This window comes from Colius striatus, chromosome 4 (assembly GCF_028858725.1).
Source record: "Colius striatus isolate bColStr4 chromosome 4, bColStr4.1.hap1, whole genome shotgun sequence".
In the NCBI taxonomy this organism is placed as follows: domain Eukaryota; kingdom Metazoa; phylum Chordata; class Aves; order Coliiformes; family Coliidae; genus Colius; species Colius striatus.
The window spans coordinates 83,503,437-83,529,068 of NC_084762.1; the positions used below are offsets into that span (position 1 = coordinate 83,503,437).

The 25,632-nt window shown below is 42.6% G+C and overlaps 1 protein-coding gene across 1 annotated transcript; it reads left to right on the forward strand.

Moving 5' to 3' along the window:
- The first annotated feature begins 13,235 nt into the window (after positions 1 to 13,235).
- MAL2 (mal, T cell differentiation protein 2) lies at positions 13,236 to 25,060 on the forward strand. The gene is made up of 4 exons (XM_061995415.1): positions 13,236 to 13,487; positions 15,808 to 15,978; positions 20,697 to 20,855; positions 23,220 to 25,060. The coding sequence occupies exons 1-4, from the start codon at positions 13,353 to 13,355 to the stop codon at positions 23,289 to 23,291; spliced, it is 537 nt and encodes a 178-aa protein (XP_061851399.1). The 5' UTR covers positions 13,236 to 13,352; the 3' UTR covers positions 23,292 to 25,060.
- Positions 25,061 to 25,632: the final 572 nt, after the last annotated feature.

A 25,632-nucleotide genomic window follows, 5' to 3' on the forward strand; every position in this document is an offset into this window, starting at 1 on the left:
CAAGTTTGCCCTTCTGCTGCTGTGCACAGCACTGTGAAGGCAACTAAACAACAATCATACTTCCTCAACCTCACCCTCAACAGGAAAATCCTCCAAACCATTTAGCTGGTTGGTTGTTAGTTTGCCTCCAAGCTCATTTCTGAGCAATGACCAACACAGGAATACAACAGGAGACTCTGTGACTCAGAATCACTCTTGTAATCCCACTTCTCTGCCACTTGCTCCTTCAGAATACCACTCCTTGCTACCAGCAGTACATTATCTGTGTCGCTACACACTCCTCAGGAAACTATTAAGACCCACAAATGAAGAGGCGGGACCACATTTCTTTTCACCGCTCTCCTACTATGCTATGACAGTATTTAGACAAACAGGTTCACTTAACACAACATAACTCATGCTGAATTGCTTCCTTCCTGTGAATTGATATTCCTCCAAACTAAACAGAATTACACTTTCTGGGATCTATATAGTAACAAACTCATTAAACTAAACACTTCAGGTTTAGAATCATTAATGGGTAATAAAAAAGAATTAATGACTACTTCAAGGCCAAGTTTCTTGAGGAAAATAATGCCTTTTAGAAGTTCAAGCCCAGAGCTGCTAGCTTCACAACAGCAGGTCAGTTCTTACTAGTCATACAGAAGTGACATACTAACATTCCTGTGGGTAGGCACAGATACATTGACAGTCTCTGCACACCTCACTTCTGACCCAAAAAGATGCTTGCCAGACTCAGGGTTCAAATTCTGGGATGCTCTGGCCATATTGAGACTGCAGGCTGATAAAATCCAGAGGTGTCTACCATCACCACGAACAGGCCATTTTCCTGTTCTTTAGAATGAGACTCAGAGCTGGGAGATGGTGAAAGAGGAGCAATATGTTGCCGCTACCGGCAACATCATCAGGCTACCCACAGGGATCACTCAGCCCAACCCCGCTGAGGGGACAAGATCACTGCATACTCAGTATGGATGATGCTTTATTCCAACTAATTGTTTACACCATGTACACCATCTGCTAACACAAGCCCCTCCTTTCACTCCACCCCACCCCATGCCCACCTCTTCTGTACCCTCCACCTCTCGTGTTACAAACCGAGATCTTCCGGATGCCTACAACAGCAATACTTTGCGGGTCAAGCTCTGCCCAAGATTGGGCCAGGCACTCTCCTTCAGGTACAAAAACAGGGAATACGTGTCTAAATTGCAACGCCAGTGTTTTTTTTAGGAGACTGTGAGTTATATGTAATCCTGGGGCATGCTCAGGTATGGCAAGGAATGACTGTCACAGCCTCTGGCTGCACAGCTGTGGGAAACAAGTGATGAACTTGTGTTGCGTTTCTCAAATGGAAAGGCTGAAACTGCCCAGTTCCTCCGTCCTCCTTTCCTAACACACCAGCTTCACCCTTTCAACACAAAACACTAAACAAACTCAACTCTTTCACCCACTATCCATTCATGTAACAAGGCTATAACAGCTAAAACAAGTAAACCTGGAGTGGCTACTCCTTTGCTGACTACAGAAGACATAGAGAAGTGCAGCACAGATGTTCAAGCAAGCCAGGCATAAGTGTGACCCATTTCTGTAGCAGTTGGTCCCAGTTAATAAATTTTGCCAAGAAGCGTAACTCATAGGCCAAGTCAAATAAAGAAGGCTATCCCACACAGGAAACTGGCAGGTAGGTCCATACAGCTCTGCACCGTACCATGCAGACACAAGCTTGAGCCTGCAGTACCTCAAATATTCTAGCTGTGTTTTGCAGGAAAAAAAACCCCCTCTCTTATTAAAAATTTGGGCTATATCACAGGTTGCTAGCCAATGGAAATTCACTGTGGTGGGTAAAGTACTTTAGGTTTCCACATGAAGCGGATGGAGCCAGGAGCACAGGAAATGGTGTCTGGCTATTCAGGATTTGTGGTCTGTTAGAGCTCAGCACCTAAACCATTTTACCCAACTCCAATATTATGGTTTTCCTATGTTTTTCTTTTCATTATTCTCAGTCTGTTCCTTTCTTGTTTCAATTCATACTTGCTGTTTCTTGTTCACCCACCTATCACCACTGCAAAGAGCTTGGCTTCATGTTCTTGAAGACCCCCTCATAGGTCCTGGCGGGCTGCCAAAACTCATAGGTCCACCTGAAGCTACCTCTCCTCCAGGCTGAACAAATTGGCTTCTCTCAGCTCCTCCTTAAACAGCTGCAGTTTCAGTCACCTTGGAGCCTCTCAGTTGAACGTGACTCCATTTTTTCAATGCCTTTCCTGTGCTAGGGTGCTCAAAAGAATACAACGTGTAGATGTGGTCCACCAGCTGCTGAGCAGGAGGATAATTCCTTTCCTCAAGCTCCTGGCTGCACTCCCTCTAGCACAGTCAGGATGCTGTTAGACTTCTGAGCTGCCAGAGCACACTCCTGACGCACAGGCAGCATGCTGCCTGCCAGGACTCCCCAGGGCCTTCTCAGTAAAGCCAGCCAGCTCCAGCATGTATCAGTGTGAGGACTTGGCATTTTGTCCTTGCCAAATTTCATAAGGTTCCTGTAGGCCCATTCCTTCAGCCTGCCTGGGACCCTCTGTATGGCAGCCTTGTTCACCAGCCTATCCACTGTTCTCTCCAATTTGGTGTCATCTGCAAACCTGATGAAAGTAGACTTCATCATCTCCTCCAGATAACTGATAACGAAGTTAAAACGGATAGCCCTAGTATATAGACCCTGTAGCACTCTGTTTTTCTTCTGGGTAGAGCAGAACTGATTGAGCACTCTCCTCTGAGCCCAAGCATCCAACCAATTTTTACCTATCTGGCTGTCTGCCAATCCAGACCATAACATCTTAAATCAGATGCAAGAATGTTCTTCAAGACAGTGTCAAAAGCTCTGTTAATGTTGAGATGTGACATCAACTGCTCTACCTTCATCCACAAATCCAGTCATTTGATCAAGCTGATCAGGCCTCAGCAGTAGCAGCCTACCAAAGCACAGTTGCTAACTGCACAAATCTCTCCGTGGCTGGGAGATGTGTGGGATGATGGGCATTTCTGAGCTCTGAACCCCTAAGACCCTTAATGCCCTCAGTGCTATACTAATGCTTAAATCCCATGGAAGTCCTGTGCCTAATCAAGGGCAGATCCACAGATGCTGATACAGTGAAAGGGCTGAAGCTACTCTTTGGTATGATGCAGTATAGCATAGGTACACCTGCAGAGCCATGACCTTCTCATAAAATGCAATTTTATTATGTATCTCCTGTTTTCACCCAGCTAAGAGCTGCATTTGCCTTTGCTTATGTGTTTTACAAAACAGACATATCTTTTTAAAAGTAGCTAGATGCCAATTATTACTTTGGTCCTGTAGTTTTGGACATAGTTAAACTGTTAAGAGTACAACAAATACAAGTAATGTCATTTTAAAAACAGATTTCAGTCATGAATCCTGTGCTTATTTTTTCCCCTTACTAGACATTTTGAATCTTTGCTATCTTGTTAACCACTCAGCAGTGAATTGTCTAGCAAGAAATGCTAAGTTTTGCAACTGCATACAATAGGAGTCTTTATATCAGCTGCCCCACAACATTTCCTGAGCTCGTGGGACATTCCACCATGTGGAGGGTGGAAGGAGCAACAATAATGATCAGTCAGTCAGTAGAAGATCAAGTAAAACTGTAGAAAAATGTGAATATGGAGTTGGCAAATACTTAGCATGTGAACTGAGGAATTTATTTCCCACTGAGAGCCAGTTTCTAGGTCTTGAAAATGCTTTAAAGCTTGTCAGAGCAAATGTAAAAGGTTGTCAGTAGATACAAAAAGAAATCTCAGTTCAATAGCTCAGGAATCCCAGAGCTTTTTGCAAGTTCACATATGCAGGAGAGCAATCTTTCTTTGGACCTGGGGAAGCACAAATACATTTTCTGCAAAACCAAAGACAATTACAAGCCTTTCCTTGTAAAAGGCATACTTTTTCCAAGGGCAACAAAGCTGGTGAAGGGTCTGAAGCACAAGTCTTATGAAAAGTGGCTGAGGGAACTGGGTCTCCTGGAGAAAGGGAAGAGGAGACCTTATTGCCCTCTACAACTACCTGAAAGGAGGTTGTGGCGAGGTGGCTGTTGGTCTCTTCTCACAGGTTACAAGGGACAAGAGGAAACAGCCTCAGGTTGTGCCAGGGGAGGTTTGGATTGGGTGTTAGGAAGAATTTCTTCCCTGAAAGGGTTGTCCAGCATCGGAACAGGCTGACCAGGGAAGTGGTGAAGTTGCCATCCCTGCAGTAGATGTGGTGCTAAGGGACATGTTTAGTGCTGGATGTGGCAGTGCTCGGTTAACAGTTGGACTCAATGATCTTAAGGGTCTTTTCCAACCTAAACAATACTATCATTTTCCTATAGCTACATACCAGTGAATCCATTAAAGTAAGGAATGTATATGACAGCATTGTGCTGCTTTCTCCTTGGATAGGACTGTAACAGATGGCAGTGACCACTAAAAGACTCTCATAAATGAGAAAATTAGATAGTAATAATCATAATTATAGTAATAGCAGAAGAACTCTGCATCAAAACTATCCAAATAGCCATGAGAATTTGAGAAGCAGAGTTTATGGAATAAACATAGCTATCCTTGCTTATCCTTCTCAGTTGTTCTAATTACATATAACTCATTAACTTTTGAGGATTCAGGCAGCTTAGAGATGTCACACTGCCTATGCTATCATTAGTACCTATATTCATCCCCTTCTGGCCACTGCAGACAGATAATTTTCATGGAGATGGGAATTAGTTCATATTCCAATCAAACCATTTCTCCCCAAGTTGAGTCTGTTTTGCCTGGGATACTAATTGCTGACTGATGTCCCTGTCCTTAACTCACAAACCTCTCATTATATTTTTCTCTCCCCTGTCCAGTTTAGTGGGGGAGTGATGGAATGACTTGGTGAGCATCCGACACCCAGTTCAGGCTAAACCACCACATATATACAATCTCTTCAAGTTACATTGAGCCAGTCCCCTCAATCAACCAGCCCAGGCTTTTATTTGAAAAAAAAAAAAAAAAAGCTTTTATATTTACTTCCAAATCACTGCAGAAAACACTAAACTAATTTGGTCCAGCAATTTCTCTCATCTAACTTGAGTTATCTGCAAGGCAGATGTCCAGATCAGGCCAAGCCACTGTAAACTGCCTTTGCAACAGAGGCAGACACAAATGAATCGTATGACCTATTTTCAAATACCTACTTTAGTATGAAACAAATTGTTCCTCAAATGTGGCCATTTCTTTCTCGCTTGTAATGGGGGGCCTATCCAGGTAGCTCAGAGATACACACTTGCTCAGCTGAATCTCAGCCCTGTTTCTTTCACAGTGACCCAGAAACCCAAAAGGACTTCACCAGAGGTTAATTATTTCTCTCCAAGTATAGCTAGATGTAGAAGTGCATGAACACAACATTAGTCTGTACAACAAATGACATCTTCAAAGCACTCTATAAACACTAACTCCACAGCAATTAGACTATCCTATTAGTAACATATTGCATAGAATACTGACCTATGTATTCTTTTGCTATTATGTAAAATTAATTAGCTTTCTTCCAAATACCTCTGGATTAAAATTTAAGCTACTTAAATAGCTCCACAAAATTACTGGTATGCAGAAAATGGTAAGGCAAGTATTTGAAACGCGCTGCTACGGACTGTAAACACTTAGAAGGACATGTGAACAAGAGGTCCCATCTCAAATCAGATTCCAGAGTAGAAGGATAAATTTGTTTAAAAGTGCAAGTTGGATGACATTTTACAGGTTTGGGGTTTATTTTTTTTAATTACTTCTTGTAAATAAACTACAAATTTTTCCTGGTGGCTAATTCATTGGCCTTTTCCCTCCCCTCACCCAGCATCTCAGAACAATGTGCAAGTCTGCTGTGAGGAGTTATTTACTACATAGAATGAAAACACTCACTGCATAAGAGGAGCATAAACAAGAAGTGGAAAGATGTCAGAAAACAAAGAACAGAGTCAGAAATAATGAACACAAAAAACTATTAGAAGCTGTGGGTGAATTGAAATACTCATTAATGGTATCTGTGTGAGTAAATGCTGTGGTTGTCAACATTGAAAATCATGAAGGGAAAGTAGACAGTTGGTCTTTAACTTATTTTTCATAGTCTAAACCATGTCTTAGCAGAGTGTGCCTCGGTGTGAGGACAGCACTAGCCACTTCACCTTCCTTAATGATTCATAAATTGAAGGATGCTAGTAGAACCACAGGTTGTTTTTATCTAGAAATTGCATGCACACTGTGTGTAATACTTATTTCTTCACGAAGGACGCCAGGCTAACAGGAATGCAGTTTAACTGGTTTAAGATTTATGAAAGAAAGGAAAAACCCCCAAACTTGTTTGCTTTCCTGTGAATCAAAACCTACTTGATCAAATGCTTAAACTTACTAAAACATTGTGAAAGAACCTGAGGCTAGGTTCAGCAGGAATTGAGCAGCTGATATAGGCCTGAAGAAATAGATTCACAGTAATTCCATGATTAGAACATGTCAGTTCATTGCATTTGGAGCTGAGATTTCTCCAGCTTCTTTCCCAGAATAGAAATCTCTCATCCAGGTGGGAGTAACCACAGATTATCTCAAATTCATGGTCCTTTGAAATAAAGATACTGTCCTCAAACGTTATACTAACTTCCAATGTTGCTTCAGCACCTGGTGATTTAGAAACAGTCCCTATTTGGAACTTGATAGCAGCATCAGTTTTCAGAAAAAAAGAGCACATCAGAAGGCAGCATTTCTTAATCTGACAACAGAAAATTATGCATTGGAAATGGGGTTCAAGTTCTGCAAGGGGCATCTACCTCCTGCAGACACCTGAGTGCTCTCTTGGGGTTTATCATAGCAGAGGATAGGCATGCTCATCATCAAGTTACAGAATCACAGAATCACACAACCTTAAGGGTTGGAAGGGACCTTGAAAGATCATCCAGTCCAACCCCCTCACCAAAGCAGGACCACCTAGGTCACACAGGAACTTGTCCAGATGGGTTTTGAATGTCCCCAGAGAAGGAGACTCCACAACCCATCTGGGCAGCCTGTTCAAGGTTATGGAACATGTATTTGTGTTTACTCTAAGCAGCAAGAAATGAGACAAATGATATATTGTGACCCATTATTGAGTCCCTTGGAGCCCTCTGGAATGTAAAACACTGTAAACTTCATGCAGGAATTAAGAACATATATATAAGAACATTCAAACACATCTTTATGATAAATTTGAATTTCATAATGAAATCAGTATTCCTCCAATACAAACAGATCTTTGATGATCTGATTTTCCTCTTTACTTACTATGGGCACAGAAGCACACAGTGTTAAGGGGTGCAGAAGCATGGCTCAGACCATGTAAAGGCCTCTACAGGCTGTGTCAGCATTTCTTGCCATCATAATGGCTTTCCATCTATCCTTGTAGAAGAGAAACAATGTCCACATAGTATACATTCCATAAAGAAGATAGAACGTGGCCGTGTATCTGGCTTATAAATTTTGTGTTTATCTTTCAACTAATCTGAAAATTAATTCATTATAGCACAAGCCCAGTCAACTAAAGAGGAAGAATTTTGCCTGTGTCTGACCCACCCCATACCCTCACTTTCACTAGCTTTGATGCAAAGAAGGCAGAGGGAAATTCTGTGATTCTGTGATTTTGTATTGATGTGGAAACGATGGCTGGGGGACCACAATCAAATTGATTAACAGCAGTTCAGTTACACTGGCTTATGGCAGCTTGAACCACCAGGAAAAAGTGTGTAAATGCCAAGCATAGGATTTTTGGAGTTTGAGGTCCAATAGTTTTGAGATGAAGCATAGTCAATAGTTTTGAGATGAAGCATAGTAAGTAACAGGATTACAAGTCTACCAGTGATTTGGTTGAAGAACTCCCTCTCAGCCATATAACTCCAGTAGTCACTGTAAGCAGCAAGAGATGCCAGTAGAATAAGGCCCTGCTATTTTAAGCAAACTGGAACTACAAATACCGAGGTTATTTATAATTCATTGAATGATGCCCATACTTACATTCAAATAGCTCTTTACTGCCCCAACAATCTACCTACCTGGTCATCATAGGGCCTAATTATGTGTATACATTCTAACAATAAGATAAATCCTTTTTAACTGACTAAACTCAGAGTGCTTTGAAATCTACGGGCTCATTCCTTTTGCAGCAGTGCTTTTATGCTACTTAAAAACATTACAGAGCTATTTTATACAAGTATATTTTAATACGTCTCCCTGCTTCCCCTTCCTGAATCATCACAAAATTAAGCCACCATTGTCTTTGGCTTAACTATTCTTTGCTTTCTATTGGATTTTTTGGCCAGGAATTCAGTCAATAAAATAAACAATCCCCAAAAAGCAAACAAACTGCAACTGAGGAAAAACAGTGACTCCCTGTCATGACCAACAGTTCATCAAAGCAATAGCTACGTACTGCTGGCCACTGACAGGTAAGACTGGAGGCCAGCATGTAATGACTAAAGATTAGTAAATCAAGCTCTGACTGATGACAAAGTGAGAAGAACCCCATGCTACCAGCAGCACTGATGGCACAGTGCTGTGCTGCACCCTGCACTGACAGCGCTTTGGCAGCACCCCCTCCAGCCCATGCTGCTCAACTCGAGTTCCTCTGCAACCAGAGGAACTGCTCCCCTCTTATATCACTGAGCAGGAGGAGGAAATTGCTGCTGTGCAGTTTCTCTGCTGGTTTGCCTGGTCAATTCTGTCTTAGCCAGATAAACACCCGTTACCTACAAGAATGTTATGCTCCAGTTTGTACCTCTGAGACTTTCCCATATCCTGCTGGGGATGATCCATACAACTCATTTTTCCTGGTGGCTCACCTATGCTAAGAGCAGCACATTGACTTCTTGAAACATTTTCCCACTTGGTAACTTTGCTTTGCTCTGTGATGTCACTCTCCACCCACCCAGCCTCTTGTACCATGTGAGTTCAGGATCCTCCTCTCTGCTATTGAGATTTTGCATTTTTACCTTTGCTGCACCCTCACACATCTGAGAGGAATTTCTCAGTGTAAATGAAAGGAGAATTGGCCCTTTGACTGCATGTTGTGTTACACTGCTAGAGAACTGAAGTGCCACTAAGGCAAACAAATTGTTGGCATCGTTAGGAATACAGAAACGATCTTATCAGAACAGGTCAGAGACCTCATCTGTTCCCAGTAACACCAGTCTGCTCCAACAAGGAGGGCCTCTGGCTCGACACTAGCCTCTTGGCTGTGTGGTGCCTGTATGAAAGGACCCTCAGAGTGTCTCAGCCAGCCAGCTATGGATTCCCTGCTTTAAAAGGCATTTTGGGACCGTGGAGAGCCAAAGTAGCCGGGTCAATGCCTTTCCTCTCTCAGCTCTGGGCACAGAAGACACTTCTGTGGGAAGAGTAATACCACAGCCTTATGAGCCACACAGAAATCATTGCTAAGAGCAACGCTGAGACCACTTTAAGCTACTCTGGGGACTGATTTGGTAACCAGCCTGGCACTGGTGGACCAAATGTTTGTCTTCATCTCCTCCATGTCAAGTATCCAAAGCTCAGTTTAACTGCATTGAGTGATCTCAACAGTTATTTTTCTCTTAGTTTGATGATGCAAGAAGAGGCAGTATGCAATCAAAAGTCTGTTAAAATACAAACTGTCATGCTGCCTCCCAAGAAACCTCAACAATGTGGTGGTATTTGCACACTAATTTACAGTATGCACTGGTCCAACCATGACACTGAAGTTCTGTTACCACTAAGTAAATACACTATACAAATGACAGTAAAGGGTTTCCTTATCTTATGCAAACCATTTTTATGCTTATTTCATTTCACTGGCTAAAGCTGAATGACTCCTGAGTTTACATTAGTAAGAGATGGGAATCCCGCATGCAATTTTCAAGAGTATATTAAATTAATTTATCCATGAACAAAACAGTCTGTGTTTTATACAATCAACTTTGGTCTTTCTATTTTTGATAGATAACTAACTATGGGATTAAGAGATTCTGTGTTCTTTCTTAAGAAACAGCAGCTTTACAAATCTAAAAGAAAGACAGCTTTTGAGAGCAACATCCTCCAGATCAAGAAACTAACTGGAAGAAAGAAGTAGATCCTGATATTATCAGAAAATCCTTGTTCAGCACCAGTCTGGTTTAGGAAGATCTGTTTGTGTGGATCTGCCAGTGGGTAAACTGAGCCACGCGGATTCCCAGATAATGAGGTTACTGTCAGTTATTGTTTTTCAACTTGCCACCACTGTGGCCGTTTTGGCAGACCACCCTTGTGCACACTGCAGTGCAAGACGTGAGACTAGCAGAGTTACATCTGCTTCCAGAGGGGCTCCTGGTAATGCACTCAGATAAGAACATGAATTCTTATATTGACATTACTTTCACCTATTACTCTAGTATCCTTCAAAATATTCAACTCTTCCAGAGTGTCATGTCATACATCATTAAAGGTAGTCTAAATCTTGCCACATAGGAGGGCTGTAAAAGTAATTTTCATACCCAGCACGAGGTATGTCTATATTTTTTTCAAAATATTAATTTATCTCTTCTAATCCCTAGATCTTATATGTCATAGTTCATAGCTGACTGCAAATTTTCATCATGCAATGCATTTTTTCTAATGACTGGTCACTTGTGGGAATGGAAGGATTAAAACATTCAGAACCAGGTATTTTTTAATTTCAGCAGATATTAAAGGTATGCACATATTACATCTCTATACTTGGAATTTAAATCACCAGTAACTTTTATCATCTAAAAATGACAGACTCTGTTTTTACAGTTCTGTGACAATGCCAACTTTATGTTAACCATAAGCCTAGGAACACAAAGGGGGAAAAGCTTGGGCTTCATGTAACAGCTATTTAAGAGAAATGTTTATTCTTTTTGTTAGTATGGACAGACTTTCCTATGTACAGTGAATCAATATACTTCTACTTGTTAACTCTGGTGGACTTGAAGCAGCATTAGTTTGCCCTGTAACATGCCAAGATGCAATTAGTTACATAAAAACACCATTAAAAAGCAGTCCAACACAAACATCTGCTTATGCCATGGAAACTTGAAAATGTAATCCTGGTCCTAATGTCTTAGAGAATCCAGATTTTTTAAGATTCCAACAGTATATGAATCAGTAGATAAAGAATCCAACATGGCATTGTAGTGGGTCCTGCTGAAACATAGCTACTTCCATTTAAATTATTAGGATGCTGCCTACACTACTGCCATAAATCTATTGTGTATATGTACAGCTAACAGGGAAATTTAGACTTGATTGGAAAACCTACTGAAATTAAAGAAAAACAGTGCTAAAAGGAATGTGCAGGTTAAAATGAATGGTATTTGCAAGCAAGAAAAAAATGACTGCACATGGTATGTAATCATCAGTAAAATGCAATGCTGCTGGAGTTCACACAGATGAATTGTGTGGCTGGTTAATAAAACTGGAAATGTTTATGAGCAAGTGTTATTTGTACTTCCTTTGTGTAAGATAAGGATAATCACATTTCTTGTTCTGAATCGTAAATTGATCAACCCAATTTTCCACCCACTCAGATTTCTCCCTCTGCAGGGCAGTCTAAACAGATTCAGGGCCAGACTGTGAAATTAATTGGACATATGGTCTCCAGCATGCAGCTCCAAGAACAAGCAACCTACACCTAATCACTTAACCACAAATCTGAAGCCCATTCCCTTCCAACACACACCCAAATCAGGACCTGTAGGCATGTGCCTCCAAAGCCTGGAGCCCTCCCTGAAGATAAATGGATGGGACACAAAGTTCACTTTTAAAATATGTCTAAAGGAGTATTATCTCATCTGATAAATTGATGGGGTAAAGCACTCAGAAAAGAGGAGTCCAGGCTCAGTGCCTTCCTTTGCCTAATGGAGATTCAGTCCTACATCTCCTGTTTCTGAATAGTGCAAGCGGCATGCAGCCACAAGGAGTATAGGGCTGAGAAGAGAGCACAAGAAAGAACAACTCCTCTTGCTTCTTCCTCCTTTAGAAGCCATGATTTCAAAGCTAAGTGGCTATTACAGCATCTTAGAAGCATCCCAAACCTGTTTATGTACCAGATACACTGGAAGCACACAAGTTGTGTTTAGAAGGGCCAACCGCTCCCCACCTAGAGCTTGGGTTGGGGCAGGGAAGACAGGCATCTCAGGGTGAGGCATTTCTTATCATCACTAGAGCACAATTGTGAAAAGTAAAGGAATATAATGTTAATGCCCTTGCTGGTTCAACCTCCAGAGCAGCTGCATGCATTTGCATGAAATCTTCTTAAAAAAAATGTAGTCTTTAAAATTGCAGCATCATATGTTGAGGATACACACATAGAAACACTGCACGGGAAAACACTGGGTGAAACAGTGCTGAGTCATCCCAGCTACAGGACACTCCATCCTAAGCCACACAAGAAGGAATAACGAAAACACTGGATGCTGCCACATCCTTCATCTGGGGAAGGCCATTTATACCAAGAAGCATGAGAAAACGCATTGTAGGTGGTTGGATGAACATGTATCTTTCTCGACTGTCACCTACCTGAAGCTTTTACGTCAAACAAACATCTACTATTACTTTTAAGTAGTTATGCACAGTTGAGTCAGAGTGAAAAGATACACATGAAACGTTTTTGGTATTTTGAATAAGAAAAAATTTTCCCTTAAAAAGGAAAAAAAATAAAATTGGGGGAAAAAAAAAAATATTGCAATCTCCTAATTGTGAGGCCTCAAATGTCTGTAACCAGGTGGTAAATAACAACCTTCTGCAAACTCGCATTAGGAAATAACGCCCAAGCCTGGCTGGATCTGACTCAGGACTGGTGACAGCGGAGCGCTGCGCTCCGGCGCCCACACTGGGAGCGCTCCCGGGGAAGCCAAAGCCATCGGCCGGAGAAGGACGTGGGCGGCTTCTCGGGGAAGCCGGACGCCCATCCGAACCTGCAGTGCCTTCCAGCCCGCCCCGCTACCGGGCACAGTGCGGGGCCGGGACACGCTGCCTCGGCCCGCCCGCACCCCCACTGTCTCGGTCCAGGGCGGCCCGGGGGCTCTGCCGGGCGTGGTGAAGCGGGGCAGGTCCGCTCCCGGCACCCCGCGGCCGTCGGCCCGGGCGAGGCGAGGCGATGCGAGGCGAGGCAAGGCGAGGCGGCGGGGCGGGCCCGGCGCTGGGGCGGGCAGGGGGGAGGCGGCCGGGGCAGGCGCGCAGAAGCTCACTCGCACCTGCTTCTTCCTCCTCCTCGCCCACCTGGCCGCGGCTCGGCCGGTCCCGCCGCGCTCGGCTGCAGCAGCCGCCGCCGTCACAGCAACATGTTGCCCAGAGGAGGCTCGTCCATGCCGCCGCCTCCCAACCCCGCCGCCTACTTCCCGCCCCCCCGGGTCACTTTGCCCTCCGGCCTGGAGATCCTGCGCACCTACTCGGGAGCCGTCATCTTCCTGGAGATCGTGAGTGCGGGGCTGAGGGGGCGGCCACCGGCCTTCCCGCGCTTTTCCCTCCCCTCAGCGGCCCCGCGTCCGTCTCCGTCCCGCCGAGGCGGTGGTGGTTGGAGCCGGGGCGGGACGTGCCCGGGGGCCGCCGAGCAGCAGCCCCGCGTCGCCCGCCCTCCTCACCTGCCATTTTGTGAGTTGGAAAGGTGCGGTCGGCCGAGGCTGCAGTGGAGGGGAGCCTCGGCGGCCGCGCTCCGGGACCGAGGCCGGGCTCTGGAACAGGGTGCTACTCCCGCGGGGGGCAGCGGGGCCCGTCCCCGCTCCGTCCGGTTGCCCTGGCGCGGTTGTTCACAGCGGACCGGGCGGCCCGGCGCTTCCTCCCAGCCATGGCCGAGTGGCACCGGGGTGCCCGTAGAGATGGGCCTCGCGGAGAGGTGTGTGATCGGCTGAGGACTTTGAGCCACAAAGTTCCCGACCCAGAAACCCCACATGGAGAGTTACCCTGGGTTTTGCTTGTGTGCATCTGTTACAAGTCTTTTGTGAACTCCTACAAGTGTGTTTTATTTCATAGAATCATAGAATGGTAGGGGTTGGAAGGGACCTTTAGAGATCATTTAGTCCATCCACCTGTAATATCTCAGTGGCATATGCAGTGCTGAGGACCTTTGTACTGAGTATGAGGCTCTACAAAGCCATGGTACTAGTTAGTAGGAGGGAAAGAAAGAGCTTTGGCAGGACTTACCTGACTTTATTCTCTGTTTTTTTTTTGGTGTAAGAGCAGAATACTGCTGGGGCCCCAGTCTGTGAGATGGATCCCACCCTGCAAGGTGTAAAACTACATCGAGCAAAAGAGCTCTGAGTGCAAGCCCAGGCACTAAATTGGGCTCTGAGCCAGAAGGGACAAAAGGTTAATTTCATTGGCGAACCTGTTATACTTCTGACAGCCACACTGGAGAGGTGTAGTGTGAGGGAAATGACACAACAGTGGGTGTTAAGGTTAGCAGCCTCTGCAGTAGATTTCTAAATGTATTTTTAAATGAGCCTGCAAGGTGGCACATTCAAAGTACTGCTCTTTTTATTTAACAGACACTTCTGCTTCCTCACTGCCCATCACTATCAGGTCTCTGAGTAACAGACTTGCACCTGCAGCCTTGTGGAACTAAAGAACAGTTAAAAACAGAACCACAGAGAACAACTTGAGGGCTAATACATAAATGCTTGGGAGCTTTGAACAGAGACTAGCAATGCATCTTCACATTTATGCTGCTTCAATGTAACAGAAACCAACTAATTTCATAGCAGATGTCTTTTGAAAGGTATCTCACATCCAACCTGGATTCAAAAGAAAGTTCTCAGAATCTGAGAATGTAACCTCAGACTCTGTGGTTGTAAATCTGTAGGATTTAAACAGGAAAGTAGTAACTTGCTTGGAAATTGATTGGAGCTGTCACTACATAGCAGGTTGGGTTATGAAGTGAAGTCTTTCTGTAATAAACATACTTCAGATGGTAATTATGATTTTCTCCTGTTATCCTTTTTTATAAAGAGACATGATTTGCAGGGAGAAATAGTACCCTTCCTTAGGTCAAGAGGTTATTAAGCCAGACAAGCTTTAGAGTATGTAAATTCTCCATCGCCACGTCACAGCAGAGTATCCCCACCACTTGCTCACTGCATCAGTATGCTGAAAACTAGTGGTGCTGAATTCTTCCCTGGGTTATGATAATTTGGAAAAGATGTATGTTTTTCTAGTCATTGCAATATAATAAGCAACTCTTACCCTTTATTCAAGTTTTCTCTTTCACTTTATTGCTTAATGTATTCTCTTAAAACTTCTTACTGCAAATACATTGAAAAAGAAGATGCAGGTTCATCTACTTCCTGTAACTCATCTGATTAGGACTATAAAACTAAACAGTTATGAGACTGAATCCAGGTTTGATGTACATCCTTGTCACACTAACTGTGTGTATAGAGGTTTGTGTACATCTGAACCATATATTCACATTTCTTTATTTCCCTCAAAATGAGAGTTAGGGTAACATTTACAGCAGCACACAAGTCACCTGGGTTTTTATATTCAGATTTTGTAAATTGAGACTATTTAAAGAGCTTTTAAGAATTTCAGAGTGTCTCTGGTCTTACCAGTACTTAATGCCTGTCACTTCTGAGAGAAGCCCTTGAGCTCTCCCGAGTACTTCTGAAGTACTCCCGAGTACTTCCTCTCGGTTCCTAGGAGCAGTCTGAGGACGTGTTGATGTGTGATGTTAGTTCTTAGGTAGAAAGGACTGAATAAAGTTTCTCTCTCAGTTTGTCATCTGTATTCCTTTCGTTGCAGCTCTTTGGAACGATAGTCTGGATTTTGGTAGCTTCCACCCAAGTTCCACTGCCACTGCTTCAGGGATGGGTCATGTTCGTAGCAGTGACTGCGTGGTTCCTGTCCATTGTGTTCCTCTGCGTGTTCCTCTTCGGTTATGCCAATAGAATTGCTGTCAACTGGAACCAGGTGGTAAGTTGTTTTCTCTATTTAAGGATTCCCTCTGTTTTTGTTGTGCTGCCCTAGCCAGCACCTAAGCACCACACAGTCACTTGCTCAGTGAGTTGGTGAGGAGAATTGAGAAAGAAAACTAGAACTCGTGGGTTAAGAAGAGTTTAATAACTAAAATTAAATTTAATATAATAATATTAAAATGTAATAATTGAAATGAAAAGGTGTATTACAAAAAGAGACAAAACCCAAGAAAAGACAAGTGATGCCCAATGCAATTGCTCACTACCCATTGACTGCTGCTCCAGCAGTGATCTGCCCATCCCAGACAGTTACCCCCAGTTTATATAATCCCAGCCTCTTGTGTACCTCCTCACTTGCATGGGAAACTGAAACTGAGAAGTTCTTCACTTGGTGTAAGCATTGCTTAGCAACAACTAAAGCATCAATGTGTTATGGACATTATTCTCACACTAAATCCAAAACACAGCCCTGTAGCAGCTACTGGGAAGAAAGTCAACTCTATTCCAATGAGGACCAGGACATTTTTATGAACTGAAAATCATTTCATGAGCAGTGCTGATCCTAGGTCTTAATGCCTGACCTGCTGTTCTAGGAGAAGGTTTTTCAAAACAGAGGAGTTCAAAATTGTAAAAATAAAAAGTAGGGCTACAAGGATGACAGGATCTGTTTTATGATGGAGGCTAAAAGAGTCTAGCTTTTGAAACTAATTGAAGGAGTGTACTTGTCCTCTATGAGCACATAAAATGCGTGATCAGCAGGAAGAGGACTTTGTTTAGCACAGCGTGACAACAAATTGATTTAAATGGCCAGAAGTAATTGTAGACTGGAAATCAGAATATGTTTTCTGACTGTTAGACAAGTGGTGGTAGCACCCTGTGAATAATGGAATTAGAAAGATACACCTAATATTGTAAAGGAAGATATAAACTTATGAACACCTTGTGGGATCTGGTTGTGTGAAATAGGATGGACGGGACTGAAGGACCCAGGAAGTTTCTTCCAGTTCCTAAGAAAGTCTTCTGCTGACTTTTTGGTCAATTCCTTAAGGCAGCATCAGTGAGTGGCTACTAGGTAGTCAAAGACAGCATAATCTGCAGTATGATACAGCTTAGTATCTTTTTTGGAGACTTAACGTTTATCTTTCTTAGAGGAAGCCCGGTGAGACTACAGATGTCACTGTACTCTGCTCAGCTTTTCTGCGTTGTGAAGAGTAGACTTGATTCTTACCTTAGTGGATTGCTATGGTTTATGCCTGTAGTTCTCACAGAGTGTACCTTCCTATTAAAAAGGGGAAGCTGTTGAGTCCAGTTTTTACCAACCACATGGATACCTCAAGTTATTGGCTGGTAATTTAGGTACTCCTTTGTTATCATTAACTGTTTTTTGCTTTGAACTTTTAACGCTCAAGTAGTTGAGCACGAGATGGTATCACTCTGTCTTATATTACTGGAAGGGAATAATAGGAGGTGGCAAAACTATGGTCAGAATGGGAATTTCCAAAAGGGTTATTAAAGAGTGGCTGTTTGTAACTGCTGATCACTGCCACCTTTCTGTGCAGCTTAGTTTCCCTATCATCTGCTTTCTGGATTGTAGCTGGAACTGCATGCTTCATTCTCAACATCTGTGGTTTTTTACCTGCTCAAGATATTTACAGACAGCCCTTTTAAACAAAAAGTCTTTAAAGCAATTTGTAGAGTTTCGTGAGTATGGGGCTGTAACTTCAGAGTCTGTCAGTGGTAACAGACTGGATTGTATTAAAACAAACTTTAGTGCTTTGGTAGCAAATGCACATACATACAGTGTCAGCTTTCCAGCAAGATATAGGCAGCAATTAGACTACTAACAAGTTAAAATTACAGAGACCTTCACAGGGATTCATGCTGCAACACCCTCACAGGTTATGATGCAACAAAGCTTTTGAGCATGTGCATAACTTAAGTAAATTAGTGGTGTCCTGGGTTTCATTGAAACTGTTTGCCAATTTGCAGTCAGGCATCTCTTGTAAGAGTTGCTGGGTGAGGACATAGCCATCTATAAACTGAAAGTGTGATACAGATGTTGGTCTTGTTACAATCGTTCTAGTGTGTTGTACACATTCTTGGCTACTTGATGCTGGAAGTGATTTCTTGTACTGGTAACTTTGTCCCCGTGTATATGATAAATTACAAAAAAGCCTTTTGGTGTCAGGAAACTGCTACATGGTTTGTATAAAAGCTACATCTGTGAGACTGTAGCTTAAACCAACAAGCTATCATAACTAAGTCAACATGTTAAAAAAATGCAGAGTGAATTGTTTTGTCTCTAACATGGTAGATGAAATCCAGCCCCTTATAGACGTCCATGAAACGAACACTAGAGAGATCAGTTGACCATTTGCAGGTACCCAAATGTTCTGTAACTTGTTGGCACTAAACTCTTTAGCAGCACTTACCTTCTGTTGCAAGTAAATAATACTAGAAACACTAAAACTATGTTTATTGCTATAAAATAAAAAGGTGTACCTTTTTTTTAAGTTGGCATTGATTTAGATAAGGGAATGATTTTGCTATTTCATGAATTAAATTTACAAAATAGCTCAAACATCGCAGGTCATTAAATTAGGTAAAAAATGGGAAGAATCATGACTCAGTTATATTGGAGTACTACAGCTTCATATAGAGATTCCTGAACAAATGTAGTTTAAGACTCCAGGAGTTTAAATGCAAGTTTGTAAAGTAGCATTATCAGAGGTTCTGACAGCTCTGCATTTAGTTGTGCCTTGTGTGATCCATCGATACTAATGCAAATACTTAAATAATAAAGATACTAAACAGTGAAAAGGTGAGGTAAAACACAGATCTTATAGAGGTACATCTTACTGTACCTCGCTGTATTAAACCAGATGGTATGACAAATACTGTCCTTTACAGCCTGACTCACAGTGCACTCATTTACAAAATTAGATGTGAACTACCATGTCATGCAGATCTGGTGGTGTTTTACATGTGCTTTGTGTGAGCTTTCAGTGATTGTACAAGTGTAGGGACAAGGGAGAGTTAGGCACCGTGCTAACAGCTACTAAAATCCAAAAAACCTGCCCCTGTAAGATCGTGCGTTTTTTGGTCACAGAAACCATACCTATATGAACATGGAACCTTACTGATGCTACCTAGCTTCACTATAATTGCTGCCAGGAGAAGGAAATTAGAGGGTTCATGAGGAGAGTGAAGGAAATGAAAGCGTTTGTCTTCTGAAAATACCTCTCCTGTACGCAGTCAGCACTGTGTTCCTTGTGGACCTAATGTGCTCTGTCACGAGCAGTGGTTGCAAAAGTGTAATAGCTGCACACTAGATGTTTAGCAGCCCAGATGTCCTGGATCTACTTGATTACCTATGGAGTCACACAGGCATTACAAGCTGCTGGAATCTGGTGCTGTGTTTGGTGTGTTGGGCCATGATACAGCGTCCAGTATTTGTCCCACAGTGACAGCTGTGTGCAGCCTGACATGGTCTGTGTAGGTGGGAGCATTAAAGCTGTGTGTGTGTCTGCCAGCTCGAGTGAGCAGGGGGAAGCTTGAGCAAGCAAATGGTCAGAAGTCCCTCCCTAGTTGCAGCAGAGCACTGCAGCTTCTCCAACATTTCAGCACTCTCATGCTGAACTACATCCCTACTACTTTTTATGAGGTAGAGACATTTTTTATGAGGTACAGGGGTAATAATCACAAGCTGAAACACAAGAAGTTCCACTTAAACACAAGGACAAACTTCTTTACTGTGAGAGTGGAGGAGCCCCGGCACAGGCTGCCCAGGGAGGATGTGGAATCTCCTCTGGAGATCTTCAAAACCCACCTGGACACATTCCTGCGTGACCTGATCTAGGTGGACCTGCTTTGGCAGGGAGTTGGACTGGATGATCTCTAGAGGTCCCTTCCAACCCCTACCATTTTGTGATTACAGCAGAGCTGGAGACTGAGGGAATCACAGAATTGTAGAATTTCTAGTGACATTAAAAATCATCTAGTTCCAACCCCACTGCCATGGACACAAACACCTTCCACTGGGTCTTGCTGCATGGGACACTGGACTCTGAAGGACAAATCGCAAAGGGATGTAGGTACCAGAGCTGCATTTTCATGTGCTCCAGTAATAAAATCCAGAAATGAGAGATGATTAAACCAGTTCAGTTGTCATTCACCACAGAGAATGAGACAGCCTGAACAAGGGCAGGAGAGAAGCATATTTAAAGTACATCCTAACTCCTGTCTTCTCAAGTCTCAGGCATTTTATTCCCCAGTATTGTGATGTACTTCCCAATTACTGTGTTTTGGGTAGAGCCAATTCAGAGAGTGTTGAGGAAGTGTCACAATTCTTGGATTCTGGTTGTATTGGGAAGTAAACTTCAGCTGTGTCGAGGCTGAGGTGTTGCTGGGCATTTACAGAAGCAGAATCTAAGTGTGGAGGGAGCAAAGGTCAACATATATATGTAGAGATGAGCATGTGAAAGAATATAGAGTTTGAGGAAAGGGAGAGTAGCCCTTTATCACTAATTCTATTAGTGAGTTGCTTCTAGTTGCACACAGCTGTGAGAACATGTCTGGGTTGAGCTCTGGGGTCGATTCAACACTGCTTATTTGGAGTTAGTGCTATCAGCGCTCGTGTTGGGTTCCATTTATACAGAGACTGGGAGCGTTCAATGCATGTTGCAGCTCAGATTGATTCTGTTATTTGCTTTTCAGGATTTTCTTTTCCATGGGGCCACTTTTGTCTTTTATTTTGGAGCTTTTCTACTGCAAGCAGCAACTACATCTCTGCATCACTTTCCCCGCAAGTTCAATTCCACCGCTCAAGAGAGGATTCTAGCTGATCATGAGTATAACATAAGCATAGCAGCCTCGGTACGTATTTCATCTGTTTGTATCTGAAGAACACAAGTCTGTTGCGGGCCCTTGTAGCCAAGTGTTCAACTTGGAAATCTAAAAGAAGAGCCACAAGTGAGAGGATTGTCTTTGAGAGCAGCAAGTAGTGTCTGACAAAATATTGGAACAAGCTAACGCAGTGTGATTGGTGCTCAGTTGCTACTGGAGTGTTTTGAATATGTGATTGCTACAGCTTATGGTTTTTAGCTGAGCTACTTTGTAAAAGCAGTGCTGGTTATTAACACAGAAGAAAAAGACCACAGCTGAGCCTTTATTGAAGCATCAGGTCTGAATTTCATGCCTGTGCTCAAACTATCAGTTGCTTTTTATATGCCATTTAGATAGTCCTGGACATATCAGGGGGAACAAACTTTGGACTAGCTGCTTGTTAAGTACAGATCTGTACTTACTACATCAGGCATAAAAGTTACCTGTAAGGGCCCTGCTGTTTCCTGTGGCAAGGATTCAAATGCTTTTATTGATAGCCTGAGCTGCATTTTTCTCACTGTAATTGCATCACCACCATATCTGGGAATATGGGTGTGCATAGCTGAGTCAGAAAATACACCAGGCTCTAGCTTTCTTCCTGGCTGGGCTCCTGAAGGGCAAGTGGAGGTGTGCCAGTAGATTTAACTTAAAGAACTGAAGCTCCTGCTTTTATTTTCATTGTGCCATCTAGAGGGCCTTGCACACTTTGGGGAACTGTGTATGTTTATTAAGCTTCTAAACCTCTCTGTGTGTATCTGTTGTCCTTAAAACTAAATACACCATAAATTTTGCACAGTACAGCTCGTCTTAAGATAAAAACGTATGAAGGTAAAGTTCACATTCTCTCTACAAGTGAAGAATGAAAAGGAAAGGCCTTTTGCTTTGCCAAGCCAGTCTCTGGCTTGAGGTGAGCTGGACTTGTAAGTCTCCCATGTCCAGAGTGCCTCCCCATTACTCATTGGGCAGCAGCACACTTGAGCACATCTGTCACTCTGTGGCCATAGGGCACAAGGACAGAGGTGTTTGCTCATAGCTGCGCCTGAGCTAAGCAAGTATCTCAAATTCTACCCTTAAGTATAGCTCTTCAGTCCTTGATCAGTGTGTTCAGGTCTCACTGAATATATGGTCACTCCAGACATTTTGTGTCACAGCAGGATACTGATGACTCCCACTTGATCCTTTCCGCTTTCCATACTATTTTTCCAAGGGAGAATTGAGTTCTTCAAGCCCCTCAAATCCCTGTCAAGATAGGAGAGGAGGAGACTCTTTTGTAACTTGCCTCAGTATTTTTTAAGTAAGAAATACTGGGAAAAGGTGAATCTGATGATCTTTTGCATCTGTGCATTTTTTCCCCAAAGTATATAATTAGAAAGTCAGAACATAGAAAAAAAATGCAATCCTTTGAAACACTTCATTAGAACAATCCTGTGATCTACTTGGAGCTAACTTTTTGTCCTTTAAGATTGCTTTGTATACTATGATGAGAAATACATATATTCCTTTTATATGGGTGATAATTATACAATGTTGCATCTATTCAAAACTTTAACTATCAAATTAGTGCTTGTATGGAAAACATGAGATAGGTTGGTGTGACATGGTTGAATTCATATATTCTAAGAGTCAGAATCTGTCATTAGCACTGGACAGTATGAGGAACTGTTTTTTTCAGATGTTCAGTTTCTCATTCTTTTCCTTCTTGCTTACATGATAGATTCAGGCTCGCTGGGGCATGACCTGCAGTTCAGATCTGGTCAGTTCAGTTCTTCAGCAGTAGCACTTCCTGGCACTTCCCAGGAAGTTGTTCAAATGCCTGGTTTTCTGGCCAAGGAGGGAAGATTTGAAGCCATTTAGGTATTTTTGCTAGTAAAAGATTTCTGCTGGTTAGAGGGATATCTTCTTGGTTGTTTGCTGGTAAAGGCATTCACTTTGAAACAAGTCTGAGATTAAGGTCTGCTTCTGCAGGGGAGTTGAACTAGGTGACCTCTAAAGGTCCCTTCCAACCCCTACCATTCTATGATTCTAATGTTTGGTCAGTTTAGATGAGAGAAAACTGAAATACATGGTGTATGTACACACGATTCCTTTGTACCATAACTTCTCCAGACATTCTGATTTTTACTCTATTGCACAAAATCTTCTGAAGCAAGCAAGTTAAATACAATAGTGGGGTTATAACAGAAAGGTGTATGAGAAAACTTCAAAGGATCCCACACCCATCTTAAGCATTTTGGCTGGGAGAGGTAAGTTTAGAATCATTTGTGTCCTGTATTCATTTAGAATAGAAAAAAGAAATGCAGAACAATCTAACGGGTGATTCATTTTTTTTTCTGTTTTCTTCTGCTCCTCCTCTAGATTTTTGCCTTTGCAACAGCTGTTTGTTACGGTTGCAGCACAGCCCTGGCACTAAGGAGATGGAGGCTATAGCAGTTGGAGAGATGTTGATGCCTGAATGTTCCACTTCAGATCAAATTAACTCTATTTGTCTGTTTTACTGTAATCTAAATCCCAAAAAGACTTTGTTTTGTTTTTGTTTTCCTTAGAATCTGTTTTAAAGTGCTGAAATGCAAATAAGCCCTAATCAGGATTTCCTTAACAGAAAACAAGTTTGCATCTCTTCCCTTTCTAATTTTGACTTGTGTACTCATGAGAAGCATGCCCATTGTGTGGTATGGCAGAGTTCAGGGATAAATAGATGTGTCAATAGCAGATAACAGAATTCTACTGCTACATCATAAGAGGAAGAAGATTGAAGCTAAAACAAAATGTTAACTGCGTAGGCAGCTAAAAAGCTCCCCAATTGTTAGGTCCTGGGATTAAGCCTGAAGTGTTTTGCAGAGTTCCAGTTTGTTCCCTGCAGGAAGAGCCCTGAGGATCCTCATAGGGTCCTGGAGCTTCTGTGTGCTGCTCCTTGCATGATCAGAGCCCAAGCTGACTTGGTGATACCAATTTAGTAATATATTATTAACTTTGATGTACAGGAAAAATATTTTCAGTATCCATCCAGTGAGATCTTTTGATATTTTTCTATAGCCATATCCAGCTCTGGGCATCTGATCCTGAAAGCTTACCCTGTTCCTTAGTAGGTGGAAACTGCTGAGGACTGTAAGTCAACCCTTCATTAGTTTTAGGTACTTAGCTTTATTGGATCTATTTATAGTGCAAAACAAAACAGTGCATTTGTGTTGTGTGTATATACATGGTATATTTTTGTTTAACAGGAATTTTTGCACTGTTTTACCTTGTTGGAGTACAGCTTTGTTTTTGTTACTTCAAGTGCTACATTTGTTACTTGGTATTGTGAGTCAATATCATTTGAATGGAATGTTACCAAATGGTGAATAATGTCTGACCTCAATTCTTGCAGGGTGTTATTTGTTGCATTCTAAACCTGCGGTGGTGTAAAGGTGTGTTTTTTGGACAGATGCCTGTGCAGCATCTTACTGAAGCAGTGGAATGCAAAGCAATCCACCCACTATGGGATTTGCTTTTGGCACAAATGAAACTTGAGCCCATCTTGAATATCCCCTATAGATTACGTTTAGAAAATGAATTCGACAAAGCTAAAGCTTAGCTTTAAAATTCTGCTCCCTCTCACTTAAACTGTCTTGCAGATGATGAAACTGGGCTTTTTAATAATGTTAGTAAATAATTTCTGCTCCTGTGAGCAGTGCCAAATTGATAACCTGGCAGAACAAAGGTGCCTTGTCATTCGTAAAACAACATGCTCACTGCATTTTGCCAGTGCACCTGAGTGTTCTGCAGTGGTCAGGCAAGGGAAGAGAGAGCTTTCTTCATTCCTGGGCCTGCTCATCTCCTTGAGCCGACGAGGGTGTCTACTCTGAAGGTAACTTCACCAGACTTGTCAGGCAGCAGGCTCTGAGAGCCAGCCACCCTCAGCAGTGCCCTGCAGTCCCCGCTGACCCAGGACAGGCTCTTGCTGGCCCCTCTGACCACCAGAACCACTCAGCTGACCTGAGTGACTGCAATGGCGCATTCTCCTACATCTTTTTGGAAAGTTTTCTCTCCCAGAGGTTTTGTACTCTAACTGATTTATTTTTCTCATTCTCTCCTTGCATTGAAACTTGTTTTGTGAACATTTTATGTAGAGCCATATACTTTTAAAAAATACTTCCTGTTGTACAAAATACATTTTCACTGGAGTATATGGATGAATGTATGTAACAAAGACTTAGCTAAGCAGCATTAAAGTTACTTAATATATTTTTGGCAGTAGTCTGGTTATTCATTCTGTCTTTGGAAGGTGTCAAAAAACTACCTTGCAACTTTGAATGACCTGAGAGTGGACACGTAAAATTAGCACCAAGATTCCTTGAGGAGGCCAAATGACATAGTGCTTATGGTGTGCAGTGGTTTGCCAGGTGAGGCAGCACGAACGTTGGTGAGGAGAAGTCTGGTCAGCCACGAGAATGTGGCAGGTGGATGCTAATCCCTGGAGTGGTTTCTCCTCCATCCTGCAACACTGCCCACCCCAGACTGTGCCTGCCACAGCTACAAACTGCAGCCATTGGGGTGGAGGTCTCAGCTTTTGGCCTGTTTAAATCTACAAAGTATGAATCCCACACACGATGTCAATGAAGAAGCTGTCGAAGTTCAATTGGCGTTTGTATCTAACTTCAGAATTCAAACCCGAAGTGTAAAGATTGTGGTTGATGGGTGCAAGCGAAATCTCTTAAGCTACTTGTAGAAGTCCAGATAGCAAAGTGTGGTTAGTGTTGCATGGAAACTGTTTGTTTAGTGAGGAAAG